This window comes from Lethenteron reissneri, chromosome 14 (assembly GCF_015708825.2).
Source record: "Lethenteron reissneri isolate LAM-NWPU_2019-01 chromosome 14, ASM1570882v1, whole genome shotgun sequence".
NCBI lineage: Eukaryota > Metazoa > Chordata > Hyperoartia > Petromyzontiformes > Petromyzontidae > Lethenteron > Lethenteron reissneri.
The window spans coordinates 3,358,551-3,375,294 of NC_083792.1; the positions used below are offsets into that span (position 1 = coordinate 3,358,551).

Here is a 16,744-nt window from a genome sequence, read left to right on the forward strand (position 1 = left end):
CATGATGGAGGAGGGTTTGTTACCAAAGACAGTCACTGGAGTGGTTGTCTGCACAAGCCCGGCAACCAAGAGGACGACCTCGGAGGGACAATTGTGTTGGGGCAGATCTTGGAGGTCGCTGTGTGTCCACTGTGCAGCAGCAGCTGTGGGATCTCGCCGACGGTGGAACACTGGCGAGGTGTGGGGCGTCAACACCTTTGGCAATTGAATTACATCTTGACCTGCACCGCATAGGTAACACAGGATCATTGCAAACCCGATACGTTCTAGGAAATATGGGCATTGTGCACCCTACACTGCATAGACAATAGGGATATAATAAACCCTACCATGCATAGGCCATAGGGATACAGGCACGTCTTGCTTAACGAGCATTATTTTTATGACAATTCGCAATAACGAGCAATTTGAATTTTAGACCCATTTGTTCGCAAACCGAGCAAAATGTTCGTTTAGCGAGCGGAACCCGATCGACCAATCTGCGTTCCGTGGCAGCAGGGGGCGCACGTCGGCCCACGGCTTCTTGTTTACCAGTTGTGCTGTGTTGTGTGAGGACAGGGATATAGAAACGCAATCTTTAGACTGTAGGAATTCGATTAGCTAAGAAGTTATTCTTAACAGATATCCAAGTCACGCTCCATCTCGCATCTCCGCGTTGTGGCTATGAATTCAGCAACCCTGGTTTGATTCAGAACCATGGCTAACATCAGCGGTGAGTGATATTTGAACCAGCGGTCCTGCATGGCCCCTGCTGCTCCCTCCACCCAATAACATCCAATACCCTTCAAACAACAAATGCCAGGCACTTGGAAGCGCTATGATTATTCGTGTGGTATTACATTTTATGTTTTCTTTATTTTAACATTTTTTTCTCACGTTAATCAAGTTTTTCAAAAGTTGAACATTTTGTGGCTGAAACATAACTGATCTTTTAACGTGGGAGTCAGCGGAAAAAAACGGGTGATCGTTTAACATGTTTTTGCTTCCCGATAAATTTTCGCGGAACGTATCTCGCTCGTTAAGCGAGACACGCCTGTATTACATAATCAGTGTGGCTATTGTAAACCCCACACTGGATAGGCAGTGGGGACTATTGTAAACACCACACTGGATAGGCAGTGTGAGGCTATTGTAAACCCCACACTGGATAGGTTGTAGGATTATTGTAAACCCCACACTGGATAGGCAGTGGGGACTATTGTAAACCCCACACTGGATAGGCAGTGGGGACTATTGTAAACACCACACTGGATAGGCAGTGTGAGGCTATTGTAAACCCCACACTGGATAGGTTGTAGGATTATTGTAAACCCCACACTGGATAGGCAGTGGGGACTATTGTAAACCCCACACTGGATAGGCAGTGGGGACTATTGTAAACACCACACTGGATAGGCAGTGGGGACTATTGTAAACCCCACACTGGATAGGCAGTGGGGACTATTGTAAACACCACACTGGATAGGCAGTGGGGACTATTGTAAACCCCACACTGGATAGGCAGTGGGGACTATTGTAAACACCACACTGGATAGGCAGTGGGGACTATTGTAAACCCCACACTGGATAGGCAGTGGGGACTATTGTAAACACCACACTGGATAGGCAGTGGGGACTATTGTAAACCCCACACTGGATAGGCAGTGGGGACTATTGTAAACACCACACTGGATAGGCAGTGGGGACTATTGTAAACCCCACACTGGATAGGCAGTGGGGACTATTGTAAACACCACACTGGATAGGCGGTAGGATTATTGTAAACCCCACACTGGATAGGCAGTGGGATTATTGCAAACCCCACACTGGATAAGCAGTGGGAGGCTATTGTAAACCCCACACTGGATAGGCAGTAGGCTTATTGTAAACCCCACACTGGATAGGCGGTAGGATTATTGTAAACCCCACACTGGATAGGCGGTAGGATTATTGTAAACCCCACACTGGATAGGTATGGAGTGGGCGTGTCTTCGCCGTCGCGTCACGTGGCTCCGCTGTTCAAGATGGCGGCCTCGAGTGCGGGTAAATTCCAAATTGTCGCCGGCGCCGCCGCGGTGCCTCCATCGCTTCTCGATCACTCCCTCACTCGCTCGCTCCCTCGCTCCCTCGCTCCTTCGCTCGCTCTCTCGATCTCTCGATCGTCCACGACCGCGCGTTCACCACGCCACCAGCGGCGGCGGCCGAACTATGAGCGCCGGTTTTGTTTTGTTGTTTAATTCTGAACGGCGGCGTGTCGGTTCAAGGCAGGGGGCGCGGGACTTTGTGCGCCAACAACAACAACAAGCTGCAATTGGCGACCCAATGATGGCTTAATTAGTGAAGCGGACGGCTTTGGTTTCGAGGTAACTCTGTCACGCACGGCGTGCCGCCGCCTCACGGATGTGCGACCGAGCGGTCAGTGACCCCGTGACCCCGGGTGACCCCTCGGGTCAGACTCGACTCGCGGTGCTGTGGTTCCAATGCGGATCGATTTCTCGCCTGCGGTGAACATCGCGCTGCTTGCCGTGTTTGTTCTGACGCCAGCCACGTTTAGCGCAAACTTTTTTTTATAGTTTTTTCGGTAAAGTCACGTAGGTAAAAATAAGTAATAAAAAGAAATAATAAAAGTAATAGAAATACAATTATTTTATTTCTAATTTATTTCTATTTTTTTATTTTTACCAACGTGACTTTACCGAAAAAACCTAAGAGTATGAATCCTTGCAGTCACGAAAGCTTCAAATCTAGAATATTTTTTTTAGTTTTTGGGCAACTTTGCCGTGGTGAGTTGAAGGGGAGAGGCGCTCCGCAAATTGCCTGCCGACGACCCCCTTGGCTCGAGGAAAGGCCTCGGATGGACCCCTCCAAGAGGGCTTTTGTTTTTGGCTTTCTCTGCGAGAAACCAATCAGTTTCAAGGACAATGCATCTATTATCAGAGCGTGTTTTAGTTTGCATTTCGACTGCAAGTATTGTGGTTAATGCAGACATGAATCCTTGTAAAAAGGTTTCAGTTTTGTTGCCAGAAAAAAGGGGAAAACCCCTATTATTATATTTTGGTACTGGCAAAGGAGGTCTAATGATGTAGATGCTCACCCCGAGCCCTCATTACTTTGATAGTGGCATTGTCTTTGAGCTGTACGCCTTTTGGCGTCCTCTGGTCGAGCACCAATTGGGTCGAGGCTCAAAAGAAAGCCGTCCCTTGGTGTGGACCAATCAGTTTCAAGGACAATGCATACATTATCATAGTGTGTTTTTGTTTGCATTTCGACTGCAAGTATTGTGGTTAATGCAGTCATGAATCCTTGTAAAAAGGTTTCAGTTTTGTTGCCAGAAAAAAGGAGAAAACTCCTATTATTATTTCCTCTGGGAGAGTTTGTGGTTCAACTCCTGGTAAGTTGGTGGTGGTGGTCATCGTAACCCTTAACGGGGTCGAGAAAACCAAGATTTTGTTGTGCCTCTGTAAAATAGTGGTTGCATTTAACCCTGGTTCCCGTCAAGGGAATGTGGAATTTCCACCATTGAGATTCCTCAAGAAGTGAAATTAATTACAGTCTATTCCACTATTCGATAAGGTGAGCGTGTTTTATCTGACCATACTTCGCCACGCTGATCTATGGCGGGTTGGTGAAACGGTGTCCCCCAAGTACTGGGTTCAGATGTTGCCACCGATGTTAGTCATGGCGATGACTCAAACCCCAAGGGTGGCCACCACTTCCAAGAGAAGGCGGTGCTGCCCCATTACCCTTGAGAGGAGGGAGATACTGCCCTTTGCTGCGTGTAATAAGTAATATTTAAAAATACTTTTTTTTTTAAAACACGCTTTAATGAAATGTACCGTACGAGTAATGGCAGAACTCCACGACTCCAGGAAGTGGCCCCGAAGCTTGCCACAACGTAAGGGAACCGTGGTGATTTACAGCCAACGTTAGTTGAGCATGGACAATTAGACCCAAGCCGAAACATAACATGTAAAAACTAATTTTTTTTTATGATAGAATATAGTATTGTCATCAGTATGACATACTGTATACCAATTTTGCAGTCGATACCACATTGGGAAGTGGGTTAAAATTGAGTTACAAGATTTGAGGATACGACAACAACAACAACAGTGAGTTCATAGAAAGCGTGTAATAATAAAAAAAATAGTCCAGAGAGCCCAAGCAATCCTCACGGCAGCTGCCTTTGGCTAGCCATCGGACAAAGGCGCTTTGGGATGTGCTCCTGCGGCCGTCTGGAACGCTATTCGCATATTAGGAAGCCACTGGCAGTTATGCATCTTTAAGTAATCTCGATTGAAAACTCATTGCTTTAAGACTGCTTTTTGTGTTTAGCTTTGTTATCTATCCCCTCACACCTCCGATTAAGACGGTTGGCGATGTACGGTGCGAAAGAAGTTCAACACACAACATTAAAACTGCATTTCGCAAATGAACATACCTGGCCCACTTGCTAAACGTACCTGGCATATTGAATTTTACACGAGTCATTTCAATTTTAGTCTAGTGCACGCTGCTTCTCTGCATCATCCACCAATTCTACCTCCCAAGCCACCACATTACTGGAATGTATTTCAATGACCACGCTTGGCAATTATTATGATATAATGTGCTCACGTGACTTCATTTAAGAGAAATGTAAGTCTCAAACTTAAAAAATCAGCCAGCCTTGGTCAGTCCACTGTTGGATGAAAGCCTGCCCAGGCCATCGCCATCTTTCACGGGCCTACGAAGTTTAATCCATCAAGCATCTGCACACGAGTTGATTTCATCGCTCTCTGCAGTGTATGTGCCCTCAAAGTGCATTCTCTGCCTTGGCTGCAACTCCGTTGTTTAGTTTCGACCACCCTACCGGCCCTTCAAGTTTCATATCCTGCCCAAGCTCATCTGTGAAAAAGAGCTTTTATAGCTCATCGGATTCTTCCCTTATAAATGTATGTTCTGATTATTTTCTTGACGGTCAACGTTACGTTCTTCACAAGTTTATATTCTCTAATACATGTTTCTCTGTCTTCGTGTAATTCCAAGCAGGTTCCTCTCCGTTATATCTTTGCACAACCATTTCTGTGTTTTCCTATTTAATATCCACGGATGTGGTCCGTATATCATAGCAGATAATACGCACTGATTAAAAACTTTGTTGTTTGGGCACATTGGTACAGTATGTTGCTTTTCATGTTTCGTGTGTCGCATGTGTGTGTGTGTCTTCGCAGACATGGAACAATCGCTGTTGAGTTTCGAGAAGCTGGACAGGTCATCTCCAGAGCTGTGGCCAGAGCAGAGTAAGGCAAACACAAAGACGCGCACGTGTCAAGCTCTCAAGAGAACTAAAGAAGTGGCATACCTGTCAACCCCTTATCAGTGCCCTACCTTATTACAGACCAATTCAGACCTTATTGATCACCCCGTACCCTTATAAATCTCAACATTCATCCTACAAAGTCCAATCACAAGGGAGAAACACAAACAAATAGACAAAAAAATTGCCTGCATTTAAATGGCTGTACACTATTGATCTGAAAACTCAATTTCTTTGTACAAGAATACCGCTAAACCATATGGGTTGACGGCTATGAAGTGGTGCCGCTTGTGTTGTGAATTGTGAAGGTTTCCACATTCACACTTGGATGCCACAGTTGCGTTTTGCCATGGTTCTCGAACGTCTGTGCAGTTTAGAACTGCTGGGGAGGGGGATTGTGCAATGAGCAAGTGTGCAATCACACTGCCACTCTGTGTACTTGCTTGTGTTTTCTGTGTGCGTATGTGTTTCCGTTCATCTGTAATTTTGTTGTACGTGTGCTTTTGTGTGCATATAATTATGTCGACATTTACGTGTGCTTGTGTATGTATACTTGTGGGCAGCGGTAGTGTAGCGGTCCGTGCACTGCACTACGAACCCGGTGACCGGAGTTAGATTCCCGCTTACGGTCAACACCAGTAAGGATTATCTAAACTGGTCCTGGGCATTCCCTAGGTCGACTCAGCCTCAAATGAGTACCTAATACAGTGTGTAAACATCGCCATGAGGGAGACAAAGGCGGCTGGGCGTGATGTTGGCCACCCACCTCCTTGCGTGCCGGTAGCCTTCATAGGTGCTCGCTAACAGTACTTGCCCCAACAGTCTGTTAAGGCTTTACAGAGGGTCTTTGTACTAGTTTATGTATACTTGGATGTGTGTGTGTTGATGTTTGAGCATGCATACATGTACAGTAAAACATTGGATTGCGAGCAGAATTCGTTCCGGAAACGTGTTTGTAATCCAAAGCACTCGTATATCAGTTGTGATCACGTGACGCTCGGCAGACAAAGCGTATACATGTACTACTCGTAATGCAAGACCTCGCTCGTTTATCAAATTAATATTTAATAAAAAAAATTGCTCGTCTTGCAAAACACTCGCAGACCAAGTTACTCGCAATCCCAGGTTTTACTTTATATGCGTACGTGTGTGTGTGCACATGCGCGTTTGTCCCCTTGTGTGCTCATGTGGCTGCTTCTGTGCATGCGTTTTGTGTGCTTGTATTGAATGGTGTACGTGTGTTTGTGCTTCTGCTCATGTGTCCTCTTGTAATAACAATTGGTATTTGTAATGCACACTTCATCCGTAGATCCCAATTGTGTGTGTGGTGTTGCATTCATATTGTGGGGAGCGGTCGTGTCTTGGTTAGCGTGCTGCACTAAGAATCTGGTGACCCGAGTTCGATTCCTGCTCACAGCCAATATCAGTGATGAATATAGTAACCAGTCCTGAGTCTCCCTGAGATCAACTCAGCCTTAAATGAGAACATGCTGCGGTGTGTAAGCATCAGCATTGGGGAGACAGATGTGGCCGTGCGTGGTGCTGGCCACTCACCCCGTCGTGTCCCATGCCTGCCTTAATAGTTGCTCGCTAACAGCACTTGCCCACCATTTTGTTAAAGGCTATAGGGGGGATCTTTGTCTTGGTGTTGCATTCATACGTGGTTGTGTGTGTGCTCATGTACGTGCGTGGCTGTGCGTGTGTACCTAACCCTTTAGTTCCTGGTGTGGCGGAGTTTGCGGCTTCGTTTAAAAGCGTAAGTATGAGTTCTCAGTAAAGGATGAAGAAATAACACCTCGGCACCATCATCATATATCAGAAACATTTACTACGTATGTATACATTTCATATGTTAGGTGATGATCCCTGTTTAGAGCAGTTATATTTTTCCTGAGTTACAACTGCATCATTTAGCCAGGTGGCGCTGTGGTTAAAGATGTTCACTTAAAAACGAGGTAAGGAGTTCAAATCTCGGTCAAGGGTTGGCTCGGACTCTCATCAGTCTAAGGCTGATGAAGTTATTGCCTCGGTGGAAAGATAACAATGGTTGTCCTACGGATAAACTGATCCCTTCCAATGAAATGTGGAGTTTACTCCTCTGGCTCAGCGCTGCCATTGGAGATGCTTGTTCTGAGCGGTGACATTTGAGTTTCAATCCACAGATTTAAAAAACACCTAAAATTCGAAATGCATTTGACAACACGTGGAAGTTTGTAAACATTTAATATCAGAATTGCCTACGTTGCCTTTTGTCTCTGGCAGAAGACCGTAAGTGAGAACTGCGTGTATTATAGGAAGACGTGGTTGGGTTGACGAGCGTCACACTTTGGCCGGCCAAGCTCTGTGCGGCGTATGTGTGTATGTTACCCTTTCGCACCGTATGTAGCCAACCGTGCTAATCGGAGATGCGGGCAAAGGACGGCAAACTAAACACAAAATCAGTTCTAAAAGATATAAGTTTAAAAAACAAATTTGTGGGGTTTGCGATCAGGCCTGCGTGATCGGCAAAAGTGCCTCTTGTTGGCTGTGTGTGTGTGTGCGTACGTGGACGAGTGCAGCCCATCGCAAGTTCCCCTCCGAAATGGATGGCTGACCTCGAGAAGGACGACCTGGACATGCTGCAAGGTGACCTGGGATTGCAATGCGCGTTAGTTTTATTAATGTCCACAGCCCGCAGCTAACAAGGACTATTGGTCATGAATAACAGCCAGTCATCGATCACTGCGGTATTTCACAAATTACGAGCCATGCCCCTCCATAATAATGCCACCCTTCGCTTGAACCAATATTGCTCATTTAAATTTGTGTGAAGGGCCTGTTTCATGCGCTAAGCAAATTATTTAAAGATATCCGTGCATTGGTAAGTGGTGTACAAGCACAGATAATAAAAAGAATGCAACACATTTGTTAATAAAACTGTGGCCTTAAAAGGAAAGATTATATCATAGGTGACAATCACACGGCACAATAACAGCACATAGAGGCCAGAAATGTAGAGTTTTTTTATTTGTTGTTGGATGGGCTGTTTCTGTTGATATTTGGAAATGGGCGAAAAAAATTTTCAAATGTACAAATTTACTGACTTGCGTGTTTGTTGAGAGCAGAAATGTGGTTTCTACAAACACAAACATTTGGGACTAAGTCTTTTTTAAATGCTGCAAGATTCTGTTAATTTGTTAAACTATAAACCCAGAATGTGGGAGGTAAGTGGTGCTCCAAGGAATGGAGTTTTTCCCAACAATAGCATTTACATTTTAAATGGAATATTTTCTTATAACTGTGTAGCATTATTAAATAGAGGATTCAGGGAAATTAACAGATACTGTTTGGTTCTTTTGGTAAAGTCACGTAGATTGAAAAAATAACAAAAGAAAACACGACGTTTTGGTCGCAACACAAGCGTCTGTCTTCAAGTGAGAAAATGATCTGCTGCTGTGGCTTTATATAGGAGTCGTGGCTGCAGGAGTTCACGGGGGAGAGGGGAGGAGGGTTTGTATCGTGCAGGGACGGGTGGGGCTGGAGAAATTAGCATGTCAATGAGCTTGAATTAGTAACCGGAAACCAAAACGACACGGGTGGGTGAGTGAAAATCATAGTAGTTAAAACTTGACGTGGTTTATCATGTCCTTACAATGATTGCTCAATCTGAATCCATCTTCTCGATTAAAGTTTTGTCTGTGTTTGTTTCTCTGGATCGCTTCATGAACAAATCTCTGATGGTGGCCCGAGGGTTTGCAGAGCACCTTGGTCTCGGAGAAAACAATGTCACGTGTGCCCACAGCGTTGAAACAATGAGTCGCCACCGTCAAAGTGTTGGACATGTCTCAGACCGGGTTCGCGAACACAAAGCGGATTTGAAACACGGCAGAACCAACACTCACCCACCCGTGTCGTCTTGGTTTCCGGTTACTAATTCAAGCTCATTGACATGCTAATTTCTCGTCCCTGCACGCCACAAACCCTCCCCCCTCTCCTCCCTGTGCCAGCCCCCACCCATCCCTGCACGATACAAACCCTCTCCCCCGTGAACTCCTGCAGCCACGACTTGACAAAACTCCCCCCCCTTCCCCCCCTCCCGTGCCTATATAAAGCCACAACAGCAGATAGTTTTCTCACCTGAAGACGGACGCTTGTGTTGCGACCGAAACGTCGTGTTTTCTTTTGTTATTTTTTCTATCTACGTGACTTTACCGAAAGAACCAGAGAGTATGAATTCCTGCAGTCACGAAAGCTTCAAATCAACACTGAAATTAACGGATACTTTGTGAAACAAACTTTGGCACCATAACGAGACGGTGGCTTTGTTTTGAATGGGTTGAGGGTTGTGTTGGATGTCTTGACGCTGCTAGTTTCACCGTGATATTTTGTTAAACTGTTCTCTGTGACAGAAATCGAAATCAACTTATTTGTCGCCAATTCCTCTGAATCATAACCACGTAAAATCTATTTTAGTAACTGGCAAAATTATTTCAAACGCCTCGACCACCATCACCTGTACTCTAACACTATAGCTTAGCCTTGGTGGAGCAGCTGAATGTGCCCGCATCTCAAGGAAGGAACAAGCGGAAGGATTTTAGACGGTTGCTTTGCGCTGTCTCGCATACGCTCCCACGAGTCAACGTTCTCTGCGCACTTCTTTGTTGTAATTATTTTTTTAGTTGTTTGTGCTTTTTTGTTTTTGCGCTATTTCTTAATTTGTTTATTCATTTTTTATTTTATTTGCTAGTAGGGTTTTTAATTTGCTTGGTAGTGGCTGCAAATGCGATTGTGGTCCTTGCATATAATTAACGTACGGCGTTATGAGACACTATTAGCATGAATGACGCTATACAAAACGAAAGTATTATTATAATTACCTCTTCGGCAACCTGTCACCTTGAGCCCCGTGCTACCGGGCAGCTGCTCACCTGTGTGGCCCTGTTTATGCCTGCAGAGTTTGGGAGTCTCACCATGGCCAACCTCATGGAGAAGGTGCGAGGGCTGCAGAACCTGGCCTACCAGCTGGGCCTCGACGAGTGTAAGCGCTGCATTTAACCTCTCGGAGCCAAACAGAAGGACACCGACTCTGTGCCGAGGCCTTAAATAGAGAGAGGGGGGGAGGGGCCGGGGCAGAGAGAGGACTGCGGAGGACAAAAGAGTGGAGCAGTGTGGAATTCCGGACCGCAGTGGCCGGAGGAGAGACAATGGTTTAGAGCAAGAAAATCGAAAGTTTGAGAAAGCAAATTTTGTAAAATTAAGATGATGATGGTTGCTTGTGTTGCAACCGAAACGTCTTATTCTATTATTATTTTATTTTCTACGTGACTTTACCGAAAGAACCAAAGATGCTCTTGGAGCCAACGTCGGGGTTGTATATCTGAACCATTCCTGAGCCTCTTCTAGATCAGCTGAGCCTTCAATTAGTTACTTGGTGCTGTGTGTAAACATTATGACTGGTGAAAAAGGCAGTGTGGTGCTGGGCACGCTACCTTGGGCGCCATGCCAGCCTGAACAGATGCTCACTAACAGCCTTTACCCAACCAATCCATGAGGCACGTAAGGGGCTTAACAATTTACTCCTTCCACGATTAACACCTTGATGTTTGAGGTCACGATTTAATTCATGAATGCGTTTGGCACAAGTATCATAAACAGGCTGCAAAGTTTTCATGAACTAATTAAAAAAAACTATCGAAACAGTTCTTACACTCGTGATTCTACGCATATCATCATGAGTGTGAATAACGAATTTGATCAAGGCACTGTTACCCCTTGATTGGCAAGCATGTGTTGAGATTGGCATGACAATGTAGAGGAACGTGATATAGTAGCCACTGCATGTCCAGCTACCTTTATCTCTGTTATTTCTCATGTTTTTAACCACACTACTAGAGCCCCAGTTACCTATTTTAGGCCAAGTCAAGCTAGGGGAGGCTCAGGCCTTGTTCATAGAGTGGCACACGCTTGTAATCAAACGCTTTCGAGGCAAACATCCCAAACTTGCTGGGCTGCAAGGTGGCTTAAAGGCGTGAGTGCACGAAGTAGGGGCACCGTCGTGGCGAGATGTTAACCACCTCGCCTGGTATACAGGAGGTCAGGGGTTCGATCCCGACCCTGATGCCTGCTGTATATTTTTGGAGTTTGCATGTTCTCCCCGTGGTCGCGTGGATTTTTCTCCAGGTCCTCCGGGTTTCCCTCCACATTTAGAAACGTGTGTAGAGTATTTGGCTGCAATAAATTTCCACGTGGTAAGCCACTTCCTTTAGCCATCATTTATCGCCAGGTCGCTTCTGAAAAAATAGCTATCCATCTCAATGGGCCTTACCTGGTAAAATTAAAAATATGTTATAGTTTAGTTTTAGTGTTGCCTACACAGACCTCTCTTGTGTTAAAACCTTGTGTACTGGGTGGGTTTTCTCTGGGTACTTCACTTTTCTCACACAAGCAGGACATTCTTGAAAATGGAATTTGCCTTGAAAGACTGTGAGCCTTTCATAGTTAAATGGCATGATAATTACTTTCCAGTGATGTGCATCATAGCCAGGAGGCGGCAGTGTCGTGGTTAGTGTACGGAACTACTGACACTACTGATACAGTGACCAAGGCCTTCCCAACAACATAAAGGAGTGGACATCCTTTAGTATAGAGATTGAAGGAGGTGGTATGTGCTTAACATTCTCAGCAGGTGGTGGTGGTGGTGTATTACAGTGTCTCCAGTAGGGGCGGGTTAGAAAGTCACAACAGGTTGGGGTGGTGGATCATTTACAAATGGAACGACCTCGCGCATGAGACTTGCAACCTACAAGCCAACAAAAACTAAACACCTTTGTCAGTGTGACTGCCCTAAACATTCTGGGCAATGAATAAGGGTCATTCCCCAAGATGTTACTTATTATGTTTTCCTTTTAGGGCAGGGGTATTGAAGAATGTGTTGAGTTATTGCTATTTGTGCATGTGCACCACTGCCAACGAAGAATGTTATTTTTTTCTGTAAAAGCCAAAAGGTTGGTGCTTAAATGAGGGAGCACAGCAAGGGCAGCACAGTGCAACGATCTTAACCACCTCGCCTGGTATACAGGAGATTGTGAGTAAGGAGGTTGTGGGTTTGATCCCATTGCTGACGCCTGTATATTTGGAGTTCTCCCCGTGGTAGTGGGAATATTTCTCCGGGTCCTCTGGTTTTTCCCTCCACATTTAGAAACATGCTTTTAGAGTATTTGGCTGCTATAAATTTCCATACAATAAGCCACTTATTTGGGCTATAATTTGTGGCCAGATTGCTTCTGAAAAAGAGCGATATAGCTCAGTGGGCATTACCTGGTAAAATGAAAATAGTTGTAGTTTTTTAAGTGGATGTCTGGTCTGGATGTGGAGTGTTAGTGTTCTTCCATTGTAACTGTGGCTTTTCTCCAGGCATTCCAATATCTTCTCAAGCAAAAACGCAAACAGGAAAATGATTACATTATCCCAAGCAGGGATGGCTCCTCAAAATTAGTCCTGTAACTCAGAGATTTGCTTATATATGTATGGCATAGTTATACAATGTCCAGCACCAGCTTGCTGACTGTTGGAAGAAACAAATACGTAAAGATAATGACATATCAACATTTTACGGTGTTATATTTTATTGCTGCTTACTATTGCCAAAACTCGCCAAAGTTATCATCAATACAGGATAACATGATTCGTTTCAGTAGCTTGATCTCAAACATGGATTTTAAAAATACCACAGAAAATATCTCACCACTGTATATCTCTTAAATGTAGAGGGGGGGAAAAGTAGTTTTTACACAAACCTACTTTGGGGGCCACAGTTGGTTGTTTATGTCACGGGGCCAATGGAAATATCGTGATTTTGCTGTGTTCAGATAAGTGAGCACAACTCTTTCATCTCCTTTTGGGTCAGTGGGGTTAACTGTCGAGGTTGAATGGGGCTGATAGATGCAGGTAAGGAGTTGAGGGAGCTGTGGATGGAGACCAGCTGAGCCCTGATGAACAAAGCAAAGCAATCACTAATGTCCATTGACCCTACGTGGCACTGCGTTGGGAGATTACTGAGATCGATCTGTTGTTGTTGAAGCCCATCTCAAAGCGCAGCAAAAAAAACCCGCTGAGCCAGCTGTGTGTCTGACAATTGACAGACCTGGTGAGCTTGTGCCTGCAATAATGCTTAAGTGTCTGTGATGATCATTAACAGCACCCACTCCAGCAGCTAAACGTGGGTATTTCTTTTGTGTCTTTTTGTGTGTTTGTGCAAGCAGCGCGAGAGATGACACGGGGGAAGTTTCTCAATATCCTGGAACGGCCCAAGAAGTGACTTCATCATTCTGTCAACAGGTGGCAATGAAGGCCATTAGAAATCCATGCGACTCTTTTTTTAATACAACATACCATCACGATAACAAAAGCATGCTTGGAAAGTTAGGAAAAGCTATGGCGTGCCTGGCTACTCAGTGCCACGTCTGTGCTCCACAATAAAAGTAGATTTTGTTTTAAAAACGTAGCCACCTCTGAGGATGTCTAATGATCCTGGAAACTCATCAAAACAATCCATGCAAGCCGATTGGTCTATAGAGCCTTTAACACCTGCATTTACCATGGTCCCAGATTCAACACAGCAAGCTGGCCAAGCCATTACATTCAATGAGTTTCAGTCATCATGCATGCTACACGTTCACCTATTCCACGGGCATTAACAAGCTGGGGGAAAAAAACCCTTATCGAGCCTCGTATGCGTAATGCTTATATCGATCTATCGGCATTTCCAAGCTGGGAGTGCTGGTCGCATTGTGAGTGTCATACACTTGTGATTACACCACCCGACACTGACGTTACAAGTTGGGAAAGCCGGTCTGCTTATTGAGTGTCATACACTCGCATGAAAACAGATTATGTAAAAACAGTCTTTATGAAAATGACTGGTGCCACACGTCAATTTCATTTCCGGCTCGTTGCCCTTGGGTGAACACGCGTTACACCGTCGTCATTAAAGTAGCAAGTGCCCTCCATTTGTTGACCACGTGAATGGTTCAACCCAAACATCTTTCTGTGGAGGTTGCGATTAAGTTGCAGTTTTCAGGTAAAGATATTTTTGGCTTCAGTTAAACCTAACGATCAATGTGCTGGCCACTGAGCTAGTTGGCACAGAACTTATTATGAAATTGAGGTTTAAGTTTCGGTCAAGTGTGTGATGGCCCAACTCTGGGACTGGCTTATTGGGAAATGCCCGGTTGGCCAGGTACCGTTGTCTGAACCTGGGCCTGCATGTGTGTTTGTCAGTTGATAAGAAGGATTATCATTGGCAGGAGAAGACATTGGGTTCATTATACAAGCATTCAGGCTGGGCTCATTCCTCTTGACTGCTCTCCAACTAAGATTGAAAGAGTTTATGCATTATCTGTCCACTGTCCAGCCATCCATAACAGAGGGTCACTATGACTCTAGTAAAGATCCAATTTGAACACGTACATTTTAAACGTGTGTTGTTCTTAGAGACTTATTAAAGACTGGACTTACCGTATTGGTCAAAATTTGTTGCTTAAAACTTGGAGACACAAACTTATTCAGATGCAAATGTATTTTAATCTGACTTGTTGGAACTATGTCAACATATTTTACCCTGACAGCTAACCATTGGCTTTCGTACTGTTAATTAAATATTTCTGAGATGAAACGCATGTTAGAAAGTGTAGTACAGAATCCATGCGTATGCATGATTTTTTTTCCTAACTTGTTATACGATGGGCTCTAGTTTGTGAGGAGTGTTGTTCCCAATGCAGCAGACCAAGCACAATTTGTGCGGGCAGTAATATATTACGGTTGAACTGTCCCGATTGCCCCTAATAATGGAAATTCATTAGATCTCATAGTAATCTACACCCACACCACCTGCCGTGCGTGGCATTCTACAGTGTGGAACGTTTGTTACGAAATATTTTTTCTTAAAAACGATGAGGTGGTCAGATAGTTCAGTGGGCTAATGCGATTTTGAGAGCACTTAACCAGCACTGCCTCGATCGTTGATTCAAATCCAGGCAGTCACTTGTGTGATGATAACCGTGTTCTCAAGTGTATCTAGTGTATGGGCATGGTGCTAGTCGCCATTGAATGCACAAAATAACCTAATGATTAGTTTTTTTCTTCGGATTACAGCAGCTTCGAGAGTTAAATAACATCAAATGCCATTGCCTTGATACGAGCGCTCTTTTTAGGGACGTATAGCATTTGCATAGAAGTCGACCGAAGGGTTTTCAGAAGTAGTTCAGCGACACACAAGGCGTTCTCCGACGTGACTCGCTGTAAGAGTTCCAAGTGGACAGCTCTCGGCGTGCAGCACAATTGAAATGCAATTGGGGGAAAGAGGCGCGGTGGGGTAGCATAGTGTCGGAATAATAAAGTTGTATAAATGGGTATGCCAACAGCTCAACGGCAGTCAACAACCTGCCGACCCTTCAGAAACAAAAGTCCGGCTTCTCGTGTGGCAATCGTCCTTTCGTGCACGGCTCCACTGCCTCTGAGCCTCAGCAACACAATATCGATGAGGCGTGAGTGGCACTCGCTCGAGTGTGACCGAGTGCCCGCTTTCTTGGGCCCAGAAGCTGTTCTTTAGAATCCAGGTTGCGTGTTCATACACCCAGCAATGCGCAGTCAGGCAAACAGCATGGTCATTGTGCGTGTGTCTTCAGAAGCTGACAGGTCAACAAGCCTCACCTCTGGGGTATATGTTGTACGCGTTCTACTGTACAATGAGAGAAGCAGGTTTGTGTGAAATTGCTGAAGGGGCATTGAAAACCTTGGCCCTGTGGGCTTGAACATTCATGTTTTCCAGGAGCAACTTTATCAACAAAGCTACCTGGGATTGGTTTTGACTTCAGTTAGTCTTATCGGCCACGCACGGCTTCATCGACCAATGCTCCCCGCGTTCCCGTGTTACAAAGCAACAAGGTGTTTTATAGGTTAGATGGCAATCCAACCGATAAACAAGCCAGTGTAAAAATAATTGCAGCTGGTCAGGAGCAGCGTGTCCTTGGCAAATAAAGAGAAAAACCTGATTGGGATTCGGTATGGTTAAGTGGTGACACCGCTGTGCTCGCGTGGATGAACGATTTGAGGATGTGGTTAAGCAGTTTGTCCGTGAGAGCCGTTTTATCAATTGAAGCTGTAAATATTCATACCCGTCTGCTTGTTTGAAAATTAAATAAAAATGCATTTGAACCAACATTACAGGTCTTGTTTGAAATAGTGTGAGAGTATAGATGCAACGTTGCCGTGCAGTGTGGTCTAATAACCCCAACGACCCACACGGTGTGGGGAGGCCCTCAGTCAGTAGTGGCTTGACAAAGGCTTGGACATGTGCATTACATGTTAGTCTTGTATCATCATGAAAAAATAGTACAGGAAAATCGTAGATCCTGCATTGGATACATACAATTGTATTTTACTGCTTTCAATTATGCATTTACTTATCGCATTCCCTTAAGGTGCATC

General features: G+C 44.8%; 1 protein-coding gene across 1 annotated transcript; it reads left to right on the forward strand.

The window, feature by feature from the left end:
- The first annotated feature begins 1,952 nt into the window (after positions 1 to 1,952).
- On the forward strand, positions 1,953 to 16,477 carry LIN52 (lin-52 DREAM MuvB core complex component). The gene is made up of 6 exons (XM_061551306.1): positions 1,953 to 2,022; positions 5,193 to 5,261; positions 6,997 to 7,034; positions 7,837 to 7,903; positions 10,212 to 10,295; positions 13,519 to 16,477. The coding sequence occupies exons 1-6, from the start codon at positions 2,004 to 2,006 to the stop codon at positions 13,572 to 13,574; spliced, it is 333 nt and encodes a 110-aa protein (XP_061407290.1). The 5' UTR covers positions 1,953 to 2,003; the 3' UTR covers positions 13,575 to 16,477.
- Positions 16,478 to 16,744: the final 267 nt, after the last annotated feature.